Below are 15,045 nucleotides of genomic sequence, written 5' to 3' on the forward strand. Positions count from 1 at the left end.
AACCAAATTGTGAGGAAGCATGAGCAATCTCAAAGCTACAAGTCCATCTCCAAAGACCTGAATGTTCCTGTGTCTACCGTGCGCAGTGTCATCAAGAAGTTTAAAGCCCATGGCACTGTGGCTAACCTCCCTAGATGTGGACGGAAAATAAAAATTGACGAGATTTCAACGCAAGATTGTGCGGATGTTGGATAAAGAACCTCGACTAACATCCAAAGGGTACAACAGTGTCAACCTGTACTATCCGTCGGCGTCTGAATGAAAAGGGGACTGTATGGTAGGAGACCCAGGAAGACCCCATTTCTTACCCCAAGACATAAAAAAGCCAGGGTGGAGTTTGCCAAAACTTACCTGAAAAAGCCTAAAACGTTTTGGAAGAATGTTCTCTGGTCAGATGAGACAAAAGTAGAGCTTTTTGGGCAAAGGCATCAACATAGAGTTTACAGGAGAAAAAAAGAGGCATTCAAAGAAAAGAACACGGTCCCTACAGTCAAACATGGCGGAGGTTCCCTGATGTTTTGGGGTTGCTCTGCTGCCTCTGGCACTGGACTGCTTGACCGTGTGCATGGCATTATGAAGTCTGAAGACTACCAACAAAATTTGCAGCATAATGTAGGGCCTAGTGTGAGAAAGCTGGGTCTCCCTCAGAGGTCATGGGTCTTCCAGCAGGACAATGACCCAAAACACACTTCAAAAAGCACTAGAAAATAGTTTGAGAGAAAGCCCTGGAGACTTGTAAGGTGGCCAGCAATGAGTCCAGACCTGAATCCCAAAGAACACCTGTGGAGAGATCTAAAAATGGCAGTTTGGAGAAGGCACTCTTCAAATATCAGGGATCTGGAGCAGTTTGCCAAAGAAGAATGGTCTAAAATTCCAGCAGAGCATTGTAAGAAACTCATTGATGGTTACCGGAAGCGGTTGATCGCAGTTATTTTGGCTAAAGGTTGTGCAACCAAGTATTAGGCTGAGGGTGCCAATACTTTTGTCTGGCCCATTTTTGGAGTTTTGTGTGAAATGATCAGTGTTTTGCTTTTTGCTTCATTCTTTTTTGTGTTTTTTCATTTAAGACAAATTAAATGAAGATAATAATACCAAAGAATTTGTGTTTGCAATCATTTTCAGGAAGAAACTGAGTATTATCTGACAGAATTCCAGGGGTGTCAATACTCTTGGCCACAACTGTACATACATGGGGGTTTTGATTAGTTATAACCATTTTGCTGCAGCCATTTTTTTCTCTCCAGCAATATAGTGACGGCGCTTGCGCAATAACATTTATTGCTTGACAGCAGTGCATGTGCAGTATCATCTATTACTTGCCAAGAAATGCTACTGCGCAAGCGCCGACAGAGCGATTTTGCTGCAGCCTTAAAAAATTTCCCTCCAGAAAAATGGTGCTGTTGACAGCTCTTGCACAGTAGCATCTATCGGCAAGCGATAGATAGTACTGCGCATGTGCCTCCTGGAAGTGATAAGTGCCACGTGTGCTATTTTGCTGAAGGAAAAAAATGTGGCAGCTGCAAAATGGCACCGGCAGCTGCACTTGAGCAGTAGCATTTATCGATAGATGCTGCCGTACTTGCGCCACCGGCTTTTTGCTGTACTTACATTTTTTTTACAAAGCCATCACACATATATGCAGTATGTAAAACAGGAGACAGGACACTGAAGGATTAGTGAACTGTCTTAAGCCCATAAGGATGAATATGAAAACAAACATGAAATAAACACCCACCCACAGTCCTGCCTCTGAGCACGAGAATTTCATTAAAGGGAAACCTGTCAGCATGGCCAGTTTTAGAATAAGTGGGGCCCTGGGCAAAAGTTTAAAGTGGGACCCCAAATGCTCAAATATTGCACCATCATACAGAAACATCTCTGTTGTATTTATAAGTGCTAAGTTCAGGCCGGTAAACGAGCACGATCGACAATATTGAAGTTATTCGACACTTGTTTCCCAGCCTCTATAGGGTAGGTGCACACATTCAGTAATTGGCAGCGCTTTGGACCCAGCACATGTCCGCTGCGTCCAAGGCGTTGCCGGCTATTGAACGCAGGTGAATCCACATATGTTCATTGAACCGAGCAGATACACCAAGTCCAATACATTGTATGGGTGAGATTTATCTGGCGGAGACTACCGTCTCCGCAAGATAAATGAACATGCTGTAGTCTGGAAAGATGCGCTGCATGTCCGTCTCCACAAGCTGCGGCCGTCTGTGCATGTATAGTGGGCATGGGATTTCTTGAATTCCCATCCACTATGTTGTAACATCTGGATGCGGCACAAGTACGCAGTGTCCAACCCGCATCATTTACTGACCATGTGCACCTACCCTTACTCCGGCTGAGGAAGAATATTTGGTACAGATAGTCCATGATACAGTATAATTCTGGTCCTGTATAGTACATATAGCAAACTGCACTCCTCATGGTCCTTGATAGAGTATACTGCAGCCCTTCCCATAGAGTATAATGTTGTCCCCTCATAGAGCATAATGCAGCCCCACACACAGTATAATGCAGCCCCCTTAGAGTATAATGCAGCCTCACACACATACTGTAATGCAACCCCCTCACACAGTAATAATTCAGCTCCCCCACAAACTGACACAGTATAGTGCAGCCCCCTCTCACACACAGTATAATGCAGCCCCCCACACACAGTATAATGCCGGTACTTTCAGAGTATAGTGCAGTGCCCCACACGCACAGTATAATTCAGCCCCTCCCCACAAACACAGTATAGTGCAGCCCTCCACACACAGTAAAGTGCAGTCCCCCCGCACACAGTATAGTGCAGCCCCCCCACATACACACAGTATAATGCAGCCCCCTCACACACAGTATAATGCAGCCCCCCACACACAGTATAATGCAGCCTCTTACTCACAAAGTATAGTGCAGTCTCCCAACACACATTAAAATGCAGCCCCCCAAAATACACAGTATAATGCAGCCCCCACACACAGTATAGTGCAGTCCCCCACACACATAGTGCAGCAGACACACGGCACAGTATAGTGCAGTACCCCCACATACAGTATCGTGCAGCAGACACACATACACACAATACTTACCTCTCCTCCTTGTTCCCTCGCTGGTTTCTGCAGAGCATTTCAGCGTCTCATGAGCTCCACTGCTGGCACACGCTGAGTCAGAGGGTGGAATGGGACTGATGGGAGAGGGAGCATCACATGACACTCTGTCCTCCATGACTGCTTTCAACAATATCGTCTGATAAGTAGAATGCGCGATGTGTGGGGGCCTATAGCTGGGGACCACTGAATGAGTGGGGGCCCTAGGCGACTGCCTGGTCTGCTTGCCTCTAACGCTGGTCCTGCCTGTCAGCAGGATTGTGCTGAGTAACTTAGTGTCAGTTTGGTGCCGTTATGCTGATTAAAATGATACCTTGGTTGATGAAATCTGTCTTGTGATTGCTGTTTAATCTTTATTTTCTGTTTTCAGTTAATAAGATTCTCGTGCGTGTGTGTGTGGGGGGGGTGTATTTATGTGGTGCTCTGCTGAGATATTCATACTGATAGCTTATGATAGGTCACTGATCTCCCAGTGACCTTCCCATATTTTACATACTGAATATATGTTTTTTTTTTTAAATTCACATTCAGCAGGCAGGCGGCGGTACTTTTGCTGTAGCATGATTTCATCTATAATGTCCATTTAATTATTGTATTTGGTGATATAAATTCGGAAAAAAGAAATTCTCTCAAAATGGCGCTGGCCAAGCTTGCGCAATAGCATCTATCGGATCGCTGATAGATGCTATTGTGCAGGTGCAGCTGGCGCCATTTTGAGAGAGAATTTTTTTTTTCTGAATTAATTTATCTCACTAAATACAATAATTAAATGGACATTCTAGATGCGATCATGCTACAGCGCAGGCCTGCTGAATGTGATTTTTTTCCCAAAACATATTTTATTCAGCACTCAAAATAGAGGGCAGGTCACTTCGGGATCAGTAACCTGTCATAAGCCATCAGTATGAATATCTAAGCAGAGCACCACATAAAGACTCCCCCACAGCCCCGCCCAGGAAAACGAGAATCTCATTAAGGGTAAGTTCACACAGGGCGTTTTTGCTGCGTTTTTTTTCTGCAGCAAAACCTGATCATCTTGGCAGGAAAGAAGCTGCGCCAAAAACGCAGGTTTAGGTGCTTTTTTGGTGAGTTTTGTCATGCGTTTTTTTTCTCTTTGTGCATGCCAATAAAGTTGAGTGCACACAGAGAAAAAAAAACAACTTCCTTGATAGAATAGATAGAATGAATAGATAGAATGAATAGATAGATTGATCGAATAGATACTGTAGATTGATAGAAAATATACACTCACCGGCCACTTTATTAGGTACACCATGCTAGTAACGGGTTGGACCCCCTTTTGCCTTCCGAACTGCCTCAATTCTTCGTGGCATAGATTCAACAAGGTGCTGGAAGCATTCCTCAGAGATTTTGGTCCATATTGACATGATGGCATCACACAGTTGCCGCAGATTTGTCGGCTGCACATCCCAAAGATGCTCCATACAAGGCAGGATGGATCCATGCTTTCATGTTGTTTACGCCAAATTCTGACCCTACCATCCGAATGTCGCAGCAGAAATCGAGACTCATCAGACCAAGCAACGTTTTTCCAATCTTCTACTGTCCAATTTCGATGAGCTTGTACAAATTGTAGCCTCAGTTTCCTGTTCTTAGCTGAAAGGAGTGGTACCCGGTGTGGTCTTCTGCTGCTGTAGCCCATCTGCCTCAAAGTTCGACGCACTGTGCGTTCAGAGATGCTCTTAGGCCTACCTTGGTTGTAACGGGTGGCGATTTGAGTCACTGTTGCCTTTCTATCAGCTCGAACCAGTCTGCCCATTCTCCTCTGACCTCTGGCATCAACAAGGCATTTCCGCCCACAGAACTGCCGCTCACTGGATTTTTTTTCTTTTTTGGACCATTCTCTGTAAACCCTAGAGATGGTTGTGCGTGAAAATCCCAGTAGATCAGCAGTTTCTGAAATACTCAGACCAGCCCTTCTGGCACCAACAACCATGCCACGTTCAAAGGCGCTCAAATCACCTTTCTTCCCCATACTGATGCTCGGTTTGAACTGCAGGAGATTGTCTTGACCATGTCTACATGCCTAAATGCACTGAGTTGCCGCCATGTGATTGGCTGATTAGAAATTAAGTGTTAACAAGAAGTTGGACAGGTGTACCTAATAAAGTGGCCGGTGAGTGTAGATTGATAGAATAGATAGATAGATAGAATAGATACATTACCTGCGGCATCCTCTTCCCTGGCGTCCGCTCCGTCTTATTCATTCCCCAGTCACTTACAGCCTGGAGTGGTCACATTAACAGCGTTCCAGGTTGTAAGCTTTATCTCCAACAGATACTGCGTGGGACACTCGTTATATCGGACTACGACAGATCAGGGAGTATACTTTTGCTATTTTATTTTATTTTTGTTTCAGAAGATCGATGGCTTCGCTTTGGAATGGCAGAACAATAAAAAGATGGTCAAAACTTGTGTGGTGTTTTATTTAATTAAAATACTTTTTTCTGCGTGTGTGTGTTTATTTAACCCTTTAATTACTAGAGGATTAGTAATAGATAGGTGTCTTATTGACGCCTCTCCATTACTAAGTCGGCTTAATGTCACCTTACAATAGCAAGGTGACATTAACCCCTTATTACCCCGCTTGCCACCGCTACAGGGCTAGTGGGAAGAGCCGGACAAAGCACCAGAATTGGCGCATCTAAGAGATGCGACTTTTCTGGGCAGCTGCTGGCTGCTATTTTTAGGCTGGGGGGCATATATCAATGGCCCTTTACCAGCCTGAGAATACCAGCCCCCAGCTGTGAGCTTTAGCAAGGCTGGTTGTCAAAAATGGGGGGACCCCACGCCGTGTTTTTTAATTATTTAAATAATTTTTTTTAAAAAGTGTGAGGACCCCTCTATTCTTGATAACTATCCTTGCTGAAGCTGACAGCTGGGGGTTGCAGCCCCCAGCTGTGAGTTTTGTCTGGCTGGTTATCAAAATTAGGGGTGAACCCACGCCATTTTTTTTTTTTTAATAGCGCAGGCGTGGCAGATGAAAACTCCCATCCGCCGCTACTGCTCTCACGGTTATTAATTTATTGTGTCAGATGATGGGAGCAGTAGTCCCATCAACTGACACCAGTGATCGGAGGTGAGTTTACACCTCCGATCACAGCTGAGTGCCCCACTGTCTTCTGTCAGTGGGGAGCCGCGGCTCTCTGATCAGAAGCAGTGTTTGCCGCTCTGTTATACATATGACAACGTGTCAAACACTAATGTCGGACCCCCCATTCAAGTAAATGGGGGGTCCGCTGCTGGATGACAGGCTGCATTAAAGCATCATGCAGCCTGCCATCTCAATGTAGCAGAGCCAAGTGTGATATCATATCTGGCTCTCCTTGACTTTTCTGCAGCAAATACGCTGCAAGAAAAGTCAACCTAGCGTATTTGCAGCGTTTTTTCACCATCCATTCAAGTCAATGGGTGACAAATGCTGAAAGAAGTGACATGCCCTATGTCAAAAAAACGCTGCAAAGCACAAAATACTGACCACACAAAAACCCAATGTGTGTGCATGAGATTTCTGAAATCTCATAGGCTTTGCTGGTAAGGTAAAAAGCAGCTGAAATTTAGCATAAAAAACGCAGCAAAAAAACGCCCTGTGTGAACTTACCCTAAAGGTACCGTCACACTAGGCGATATCGCCAGCGATCCGTGACGTTGCAGCGACCTGGATAGCGATATCGCTGTATTTGACACGCAGCAGCGATCTGGATCCCGCTGTGAAATTGCTGGTCGCTGCTAGAAGGTCTGCACTTTATTTGGTCGCTAGGTTGCCGTGTATCGCCGTGTTTGACAGCAAAAGCAAGGATACCAGCGATATTTTACACTGGTAACCAGGGTAAACATCGGGTTACTAAGCGCAGGGCCGCGCTTAGTAACCCGATGTTTACCCTGGTTACCAGCGTAAAAGTTAAAAAAACAAACAGCACATACTCACCAGCGCGTCCCCCAGCCTCTGCTTCCTGACACTGACTGAGCGCCGGCCCTAAACTGAAAGTGAAAGCACAGCGGTGACGTCACCGCTCTGTTGTTAGGGCCGGAGCTCAGTCAGTGTCAGGAAGCAGAGGCTGGGGGACGCGCTGGTGAGTATGTGCTGTTTGTTTTTTTAACTTTTACGCTGGTAACCAGGGTAAACATCGGGTTACTAAGCGCGGCCCTGCGCTTAGCAACCCGATGCTTACCCTGGTTACCCGGGGACCTCGGCATCGTTGGTCGCTGGAGAGCGGTCTGTGTGACAGCTCTCCAGCGACCAAACAGCGACGCTGCAGCGATCGGCATCGCTGTCGCTATCGCTGCAGCGTCGCTTAATGTGACGGTACCTTAACTGAAAATAAAGAATAAACCGCAACCACACAACGGATTTCACCAATCAAGGTATCATTTTAATCAGTGTAATGACGCCAACCTGGCAATGCCTGTAGTTTACTTATCAAAATCCTGCTGACAGATTTGCTTTAAGCTGGGAGGATATTTGTGATTTCTTCAGACTTGTAGTACTTCTTGTTTTAAGAATGTCTACACATTGGGAAACTTGTACAGGATAGAATTGGGAAATCTGAAGGAAGCTCATTGTTTAGCTGTAGGCTTTTTGCTGATAAGGTGCACTTTTTTTTTTACTTCCAGCCTGGTATGTTACATTGGTGGGTTGTTTAGAGCTTTTTAAAACATACATATAGCGATTTGTGCCATATACTCTTTGAAAAGTTTCCATTATATATAGCCTTGTTTTTGTACTTTAAATTTGTGTAACCCTTTCCGGGACACTTTTTTGGCATTGCTCTTTCATTTTCTTTATGCTCCAACTTCCAACAGTAATAACTTAATTTAGCAATTAAAATGACCTGTTAATTTTCTTTAGGTCAGTTCGATTACGGCAATATCAAAATGTGTGTAATTTTTTTTTATATTTAAGTGATTAAAAAAATGTTGAACTTTGTTGAAAAGAAAAAAATTGGTTTGAGACACAACTTTTTTTGTGGGACTGGGGAGAGTGGGCAGCCATGCACTGTAATGGATAGGTTCGTTGGGGGGGGTCGCGTGAGATGGGGGAAAGATTATGAATTCTGTTTTGTCCATGTTAAGTTTCAGAAATCTAGCGGAGAAGGATGAAATAGTGGACATACATTGAGGGATTCTGGTTAGTAGGGAGGTGATATCTGGTCCAGAGATGTAGATCTGTGTGTCATCAGCATAGAGGTGATACTGGAAGCCATGAGATTCTATGAGCTGTCCCAGGCCAAAGAGCAGGGGCCCAAGGACTGAACCTTGTGGGACTCCGACAGATAGTGGGCGAGGTGAGGAGGTGGTGTGTGAGTGGGAGACGCTGAATGTCCGCTCTGTTAGGTATGATGAGATCCAGGATAGGGCCAAGTCTGTGATGCAAAGGGATGAGAGGGTCTGTAATAATAGGGAATGGTCCACTGTGTCAAAGGCAGCCGACAGGTCGAGGAGGAGGAGGACAGAGTAGTGTCGCTTGCTCTTGGCGGTTAAGAGGTCATTGGTGACCTTAGGGCAGTTTCAGTGGAGTGGTATGACCGGAAGCCAGATTGTAAGCGGTCAAAGAGGGAGCAAGAAGAGAGATGGGAGGACAGTTCAAGGTAGACGTGTTGTTCCAGTAGTTTGGAGGCATAAGGGAGAAGTGATATAGGGCAATAGCTAGATACAGAGGATGGGTCAAGAGAGGGCTTTTTGAGGATAGGTGTGATTGAGGCATGTTTAAAGCTTGAGGGGAAAACACCAGTTGTTAGTGATAGGTTGAAGAGATGGGTTAGGGTTGAGATGAAGACTTTGGTGAGGTTTGGGATGAAGTGGGATGGGAGCGGGTCAAGTGCACAGGTGGTGAGATGCGATCTTGACAAATGCCAATCACCCTGCACAGTGTTGGGCTGTAAGCACAGCATCCACTTGTGGACGTCGGGACCTTATACCACACTCATGGAGTCTGTTTCTGACAGTTTGAGCTGACACATGGATGTTAGTGGCCTGCTGAAGATCATTTTGTAAGGCTCCGGCACTGCTCCACGTTACTCCTTGCACTAAGAAGTAGGTAGCACTCCTGCTACCGAGTTGTTGCCCTCCTTTGGCCCTCTCCACGTTTCCTGGTGTACTGGCCTGCCTCCTGGTATCTGCTCCATGCTCTGTGTAGCGCCGGCGTCTCTGCCTTCTGCCCCTCTTCTCCAGCAAAGACGCCGACTTACTCATCTATGCCCCTCACCCTTTGTGGGCTTGAAAAAGAGGGCATAAAGGGTGAGGTTCTGTAGTACATGTAGTGCGGTGAGTAGGTTGGCGTCTCTGCCTTCTGCCCCTCTTCCCTGGCAGAGATGCCAACCTACTCACCGCCGACTTGCTCACCACCGCAGCCTCTCTCCCATACTTCTTGCTTCGGCCGCTGATGCCCGGGGTGCGCACACCGCGCACAGATCCCCGAACACTGTGCTTACTACGTGTGCACGGTCCCGTCCTCTTAATAGAACAGCGTGCGCCGTCCTAAAATGTCCCCATCCAATGGCTGGGACACACTCATTATGTAACATAGTAAGTTCCTAAACGCTCTTGCCAGTTCTTAGGTCCCATGCTCATATTCTTGTATACCTGCCTATCAGCCCAGGGAGAACTTCGATGCCTCCCTCCTCCTGGAGAGATTTCTTGTGTACTTGAAAAAGAGGGAGCATAAAAGGTGGGGTACTGTAGTGTGGTGAGCAAGTCAGCGCCTCTGCCAGAGAAGAGGGGCAGAAGGCAGAAACATTGACTTACCGCTGCAGCCTCTCTCCGGTACCTCCTGCTTTAGCTGGGAATGCCTGGGGTGTGCACACAGCTCACAGATCCCCAGGCACTGTGATTAGTGCCCATGCACATTTCTGTCCTATTAAAAGGACAGCATGCGTGGTCCTAAAGTGTCCCCAGCCAATGGCTGGGAGACATTCTTTATTTAAGGCAGCTCCACCTGAAGGGAGGTGCATCTGCAACTTAGTAAGTTTGTTCCTTAACACTCTTGTCAGTTCTCAGCTCCCAGTGCTTGTATTCTTGTATACCTGCCTGTCTGTGAGCCATGTCCAACTGCGTGTCTTTCTACCTGCCTGATGGTCAGCCAGCCTATATGTACATCAGCCAATCCAGTCCACACCTGCCAGTGCTCATCTCTACATCAGCTGGACCAGTCTGCACCTGCCAGTGCGCATTTGTACATCAGCCATTCCAGTCTGTATCTGCAGTTCCTGTGTTCCTACAGTGCCTGCCTGCATCAACTTTTCGCTCCTCCTGGCCGTCCTTGCTCCCTATCCCTAGGAGGTCAGCTGCAATCTACCTAAGGTGAGTCTTGGTGTAGCCCCTGGTTCCACCTACTTTGTCTCTCCTCAGATCATGGTCGCACTGCCGCTGTGTATCCGAGTTCGGATTTGATGAGGCACCTAGTTACGCTCCTCCAGGCTTTTTTGGTCCTTGGCACAGTGCTTCCACCACCCAGCCCATTACACTCTGGACACTGTGCTGATAGACACAGCTACCCTTATTGCCACAGGTCGCATTGATGTCGCACCCTGGCTGAGCTGCACTACCTGAGCAACTTCTGTGGCTTGTAGACACCGCCTCATGCTACTGTACAGTACCTCTAGGGGTGAGAGCAATAACAAAATGCAAAAGTGTTCACATCCCTTTTGGCTGTTGCTTTTGTCAGAGAAATGGTCTATGGTCACCCTTCCTGAACCACTCCTTTATAGGGGTTGTCTTGCTAATTGCCTATCATTTCTACCTGTTGTCTGTTCTATTTGGGGTTACATTGTGTTTGTTTAAGTGTTCCCTTTTAGTTTTTTGACCAGTGTATATAACAAAAAAATAATCCGGACTAGCAATAGAAATTGTTTAATTTCAATAAAACATGGCCATGCTCTAGCTGAAAATCTGACCAGCAGGTAAAGTTGAAGTGTTAATGCATGCCATAGGACAGGACTGCAGTGGTTTCCCAGGTGCAAAGAACAATAACATTTAGAAACATTGAAACAGGAAAAAATATATAATATAACCTTAAATAGGACCTGTCACCAAGGTCAGAAGTTTGCAGTTTTTACTCTCATTTTATTCCCGCTGCTTTCTTCCTTTTTTTATTTACTTAATGTGCCTTACAATTTCAGAGATTTGGGCCTTTTTATTTGGTGCTAATTTTTGTAGCCATTGCCAAGTGGATCACAGGGTAATAGTGCTTAGTAGCCTGAAGACACCCCCCATTCCTCGAGAATCCTGTGAGCCACACCCACTTGGTAAAGGCCATAAAATGTAGCACTTAAAAAAAGTGCCATATCTCTGGAACTGTATGGTGGATGTGAAAAAATAAAAAAGCAGACTTAGAGGAGCGGCATAAATAAAATTAGATGAAAAATTGCCCACTTATGACCCAGTGTCAGGTCCTCTTTAAATACCGACTTTCTAAACTCTTTATGAAAAATAACGTGTGCTTAATTTGCAGCGGAGAAGGTAGCAAGACTGGTAGCAAGGGGTGGTGAATGTAGATTGCTGGAGATAATAACTTATAATTAAGCTAACTAAAAACTGCAGTCCAGGACATGTACCCTGAGATTTATGTATGTGCCTACACGTCAGCTTTCCTGTGATGTCTACTGCTGTGTAGTGTGCTAGCAGCTAAGCATTTATGATATTTAGCAAAATAGCATGGGGAAGGTACACTAATAATGATTGATGAGCAGTGGGGTTTCTGAAAAGGTAATGATAAGCAAAGAAGGGTATATTAATCTTCTGTTTTCAGTAGATTTAACGCTGCACTAGTATAATGTATCATATTGGCAGAGATCAAAAAATTGTGAACAGAAAAGATTTACACCATTGGGACAGAAGGGATCAACATTTCTTGGCCCATCCAGCATGCCTGTATTATAAGAGGATAAGACAGTCTGGATGCCCATTAGCCCTCTGCTTTCAAGGCATGATTGTAGAGAAGGTAAAGATACATGATTGTCAGAGGGAGTGTTGGGCCAACCTTGGACCTCATAGCAGCTCGAAGGGCAGACTGTGGGATAAGTAGATATGTGTAGGCCATTGGTTGGATGAGATGTTCTTCATGCGTTCATGAATGCAATATTTGTATTTATAATTTTTAGTATTTTACAGGACAGCTGGGTGATCAGGTCTGTTTACAGCAATAAAAAATAATTATGTTTAGCAAGTTTGTCTTGTCAGAAACTTAAAGTGAACCTTGACATAAGATTCATTCTGCCCAAAGCATGGGCTGTATAATTCAGAATCTGGCTGTGTTATTGTGTTATGTTTTCTTGCTGCACGTTTCAGAGAAAAAATACTTTGGAATACTAACTAGGGACCATACGGCTCAGATGACTAGTCCAAGAGACTGGTCTCCAGCAGCATCTTCCTGCTATAGTCACACATAGGGAGAGTCCTTTCAGTTTAGGAAAGTGGTACAGAGAGAAGCCCACAGTGACTTACCTCAGACAAGTCATCTGAAAAGCATATTACCAAGTCGGCTTTTAAAAGACTCAACACTTCCAAGTATAGCACACACATCAGCAATAATGTAGCCAGTGACTTGACTCATAAATGTATTGATCTTTTTGGTTGCAATTTATCCTTGCTCTGTAGCAGAATAACAGATAAAAGGTAATTCATTGTCCTAAGTCGGCGTTTGATCTGATTTTGTTAGGCAAATCTATAAAGATGAAGTAAAAACCATGTGCTCTCTCTGTATACAATGTTGTATTTCCTAGCAAATTACTTGGCCTTCCTGTCAGAGTATGAATATAACAACTATACTGGGAACTTTCGGAGAATCAAGTAAATTGTACAGAGCTTTGCAGTCCAGTGGCAGGTATCAGAGTGTGTGTACATTTTTCCAGATGAGATGCATTTCTTCCCAGTTGTCAGATAACCAGGAATAATATTCTAATATTCTGATGATAGCAAACAGTGCAACTTTTCAGTTCACATCGCTTGTAAATAATGCATTATAATCTCTTCTTTTACTGGAAACTGAGATGTCTTGCTGTGCAAGGATAATGTAAAATATTCTGAAGTTAATAATACAGGTCAATAGTGATTTCTTCTTCATCTATAGTCTTTCAGGGTGTAGTTCGCAATCGTTTCTGTGGGGATGTAATGAGCATGTTGGGAGGTTCCAGCCCTTCCATCTCCCTTACATAAAAGGATTCAAGGGCTCTTATTGTTCTGTTTCCATGAAGCCATCTTTATCAAGTCCTGGTGTTGGGTCCACCACAGTGTACACGCCAGGGCTTCCATGATTGTTGAACTTCGTAACTGCCCAGTGGTGAGGATGATACTGGAAACAGTAAAAAACTCATTTTAATGATGCGTTATAGAGAAGACCTGTTTTAGAATAAACACTCTAATTTGACATTTTTATACTTTTTAGGTTTGATCCTATTGACATCAGCAGGATGCAAGACAAAAACAAGGACTCTAATATAAAGGAAGATGTTACTGCAGCTGGGATTAAGTGTCCTGTACAGCTTAGAGGTTGTATGCTCAGGTCATGTATACATGTGTTTATATACAGGTAAAAAGTAATGAATTTCTAAAAGTCTTTTATCAAATGTATAACATTTTATGTGATCAAGCTTATTTTTGCTTGTTTTACAAGTTCATTTTACAAACCATTATGTAATCATTTTCCAGGACTCCAGCATAAGATGCTTTAACTAAATTATGAACGTATTCCCTCTAGAAAGTTAACCCAATGTTAATTAATACTATTAAAGCACCACACCAGCATTTATTTTTATTTTACCGCTAGAGTGGTGCCACTTAACTAAGTTCCCTGACCCCAGTCTCATACTTACCAGGCGCTAATTGAGCTCTTTCGGGTGACGCTCCGGTCTTGCTCTGTCATCTTCTGACCACAACTTCTGACTAACCCGGAAGTCAGGGGTTACAGTCACAAGTTCTCACTGTAAGTCCATGAGAGCCTCGTTCTGGCTCTGGTAGACATTCATTGAGTTGTGACTTCTGGGTTGTACAGTAAACACTGGAGCAATCCAGCAGGTTATAACCTGCAGAAGATCGACCAGAGTGGCACGGAGAACAGATGAAGACAGTAGCTGGTAAGTATGAGACTATGTAGGGGCTTAATTTAGATTAGTGGTAACACTCCAGCCGGAAAATAAACTAATAAAATAATGTCACACAACATTTAGGCCCCCACAGGATGTATTTCCAGTGACTTTACACAGTATGGTAATATTAAAGTACACCGCCGGTGTCATCCAATCAGGTGACTGCGGATGAAGGGGAGGGATTATAAAGACAGATCGTATCCAAGCAGTGGTCATGTGAGCGCAACTTTTATACTTAGTTATATGAAAAAGTTTGGGCACCCCTATTAATCTTAAGCTTAATGTTTTATAAAAATTGTTTTTTTTGCAACAGCTATTTCAGTTTCATATATCTAATAACTGTTGGACACAGTAATGTTTCTGCCTTGAAATGAGGTTTATTGTACTAACAGAAAATGTGCAATCTTCATTCAAACAAAATTTGACAGGTGCATAAGTATGGGCACCTCACCAGAAAAGTGACATTAATATTTAGTAGATCCTCCTTTTGCAAAAATAACAGCCTCTAGTCGCTTCCTGTAGCTTTTAATGAGTTCCTGGATCCTGGATGAAGGTATTTTTTACCATTCCGCTTTACAAAACAATTCCAGTTCAGTTAAGTTTGATGGTCGACGAGCATGGACAGCCATCTTCAAATGATCCCACAGATGTTCAATGATATTCAGGTCTGGGGACTGGGATGGCCATTCCAGAACAGTGTAATTGTTCCTCTGCATGAATGCCTGAGTAGATTTGGAGCGGTGTTTTGGATCATTGTCTTGCTGAAAGATCCATCCCCTGTGTAACTTCAACTTTGTCACTGATTCATGAACATTATTGTCAAGAATCTGCTGATACTGAGAGGA

The 15,045-nt window shown here is 44.3% G+C and overlaps 2 protein-coding genes across 3 annotated transcripts in view; one reads left to right on the forward strand and one right to left on the reverse strand.

Annotated features, from left to right (window-relative positions):
• Positions 1-10,951: 10,951 nt before the first annotated feature.
• PLXDC1 (plexin domain containing 1) overlaps positions 10,952-15,045 on the reverse strand; it is an 85,733-nt gene continuing 81,639 nt past the window's right edge. For both annotated transcript variants that reach the window (XM_077252319.1, XM_077252318.1), the window contains one exon: positions 10,952-13,407. In XM_077252319.1, the coding sequence (XP_077108434.1) occupies positions 13,288-13,407 (120 nt within the window). In that variant the 3' untranslated portion in view covers positions 10,952-13,287. The remainder of the gene's footprint in view (positions 13,408-15,045) is intronic.
• Positions 13,443-15,045, forward strand: part of LOC143765537 (dickkopf-related protein 3-like) — a 130,447-nt gene continuing 128,844 nt past the window's right edge. Inside the window, exon 1 of the transcript XR_013213413.1 lies at positions 13,443-13,644. The gene's annotated coding sequence lies outside the window, so the exon portion shown is untranslated. The remainder of the gene's footprint in view (positions 13,645-15,045) is intronic.

The sequence above is a fragment of the Ranitomeya variabilis genome, chromosome 4 (genome assembly GCF_051348905.1).
Source record: "Ranitomeya variabilis isolate aRanVar5 chromosome 4, aRanVar5.hap1, whole genome shotgun sequence".
In the NCBI taxonomy this organism is placed as follows: domain Eukaryota; kingdom Metazoa; phylum Chordata; class Amphibia; order Anura; family Dendrobatidae; genus Ranitomeya; species Ranitomeya variabilis.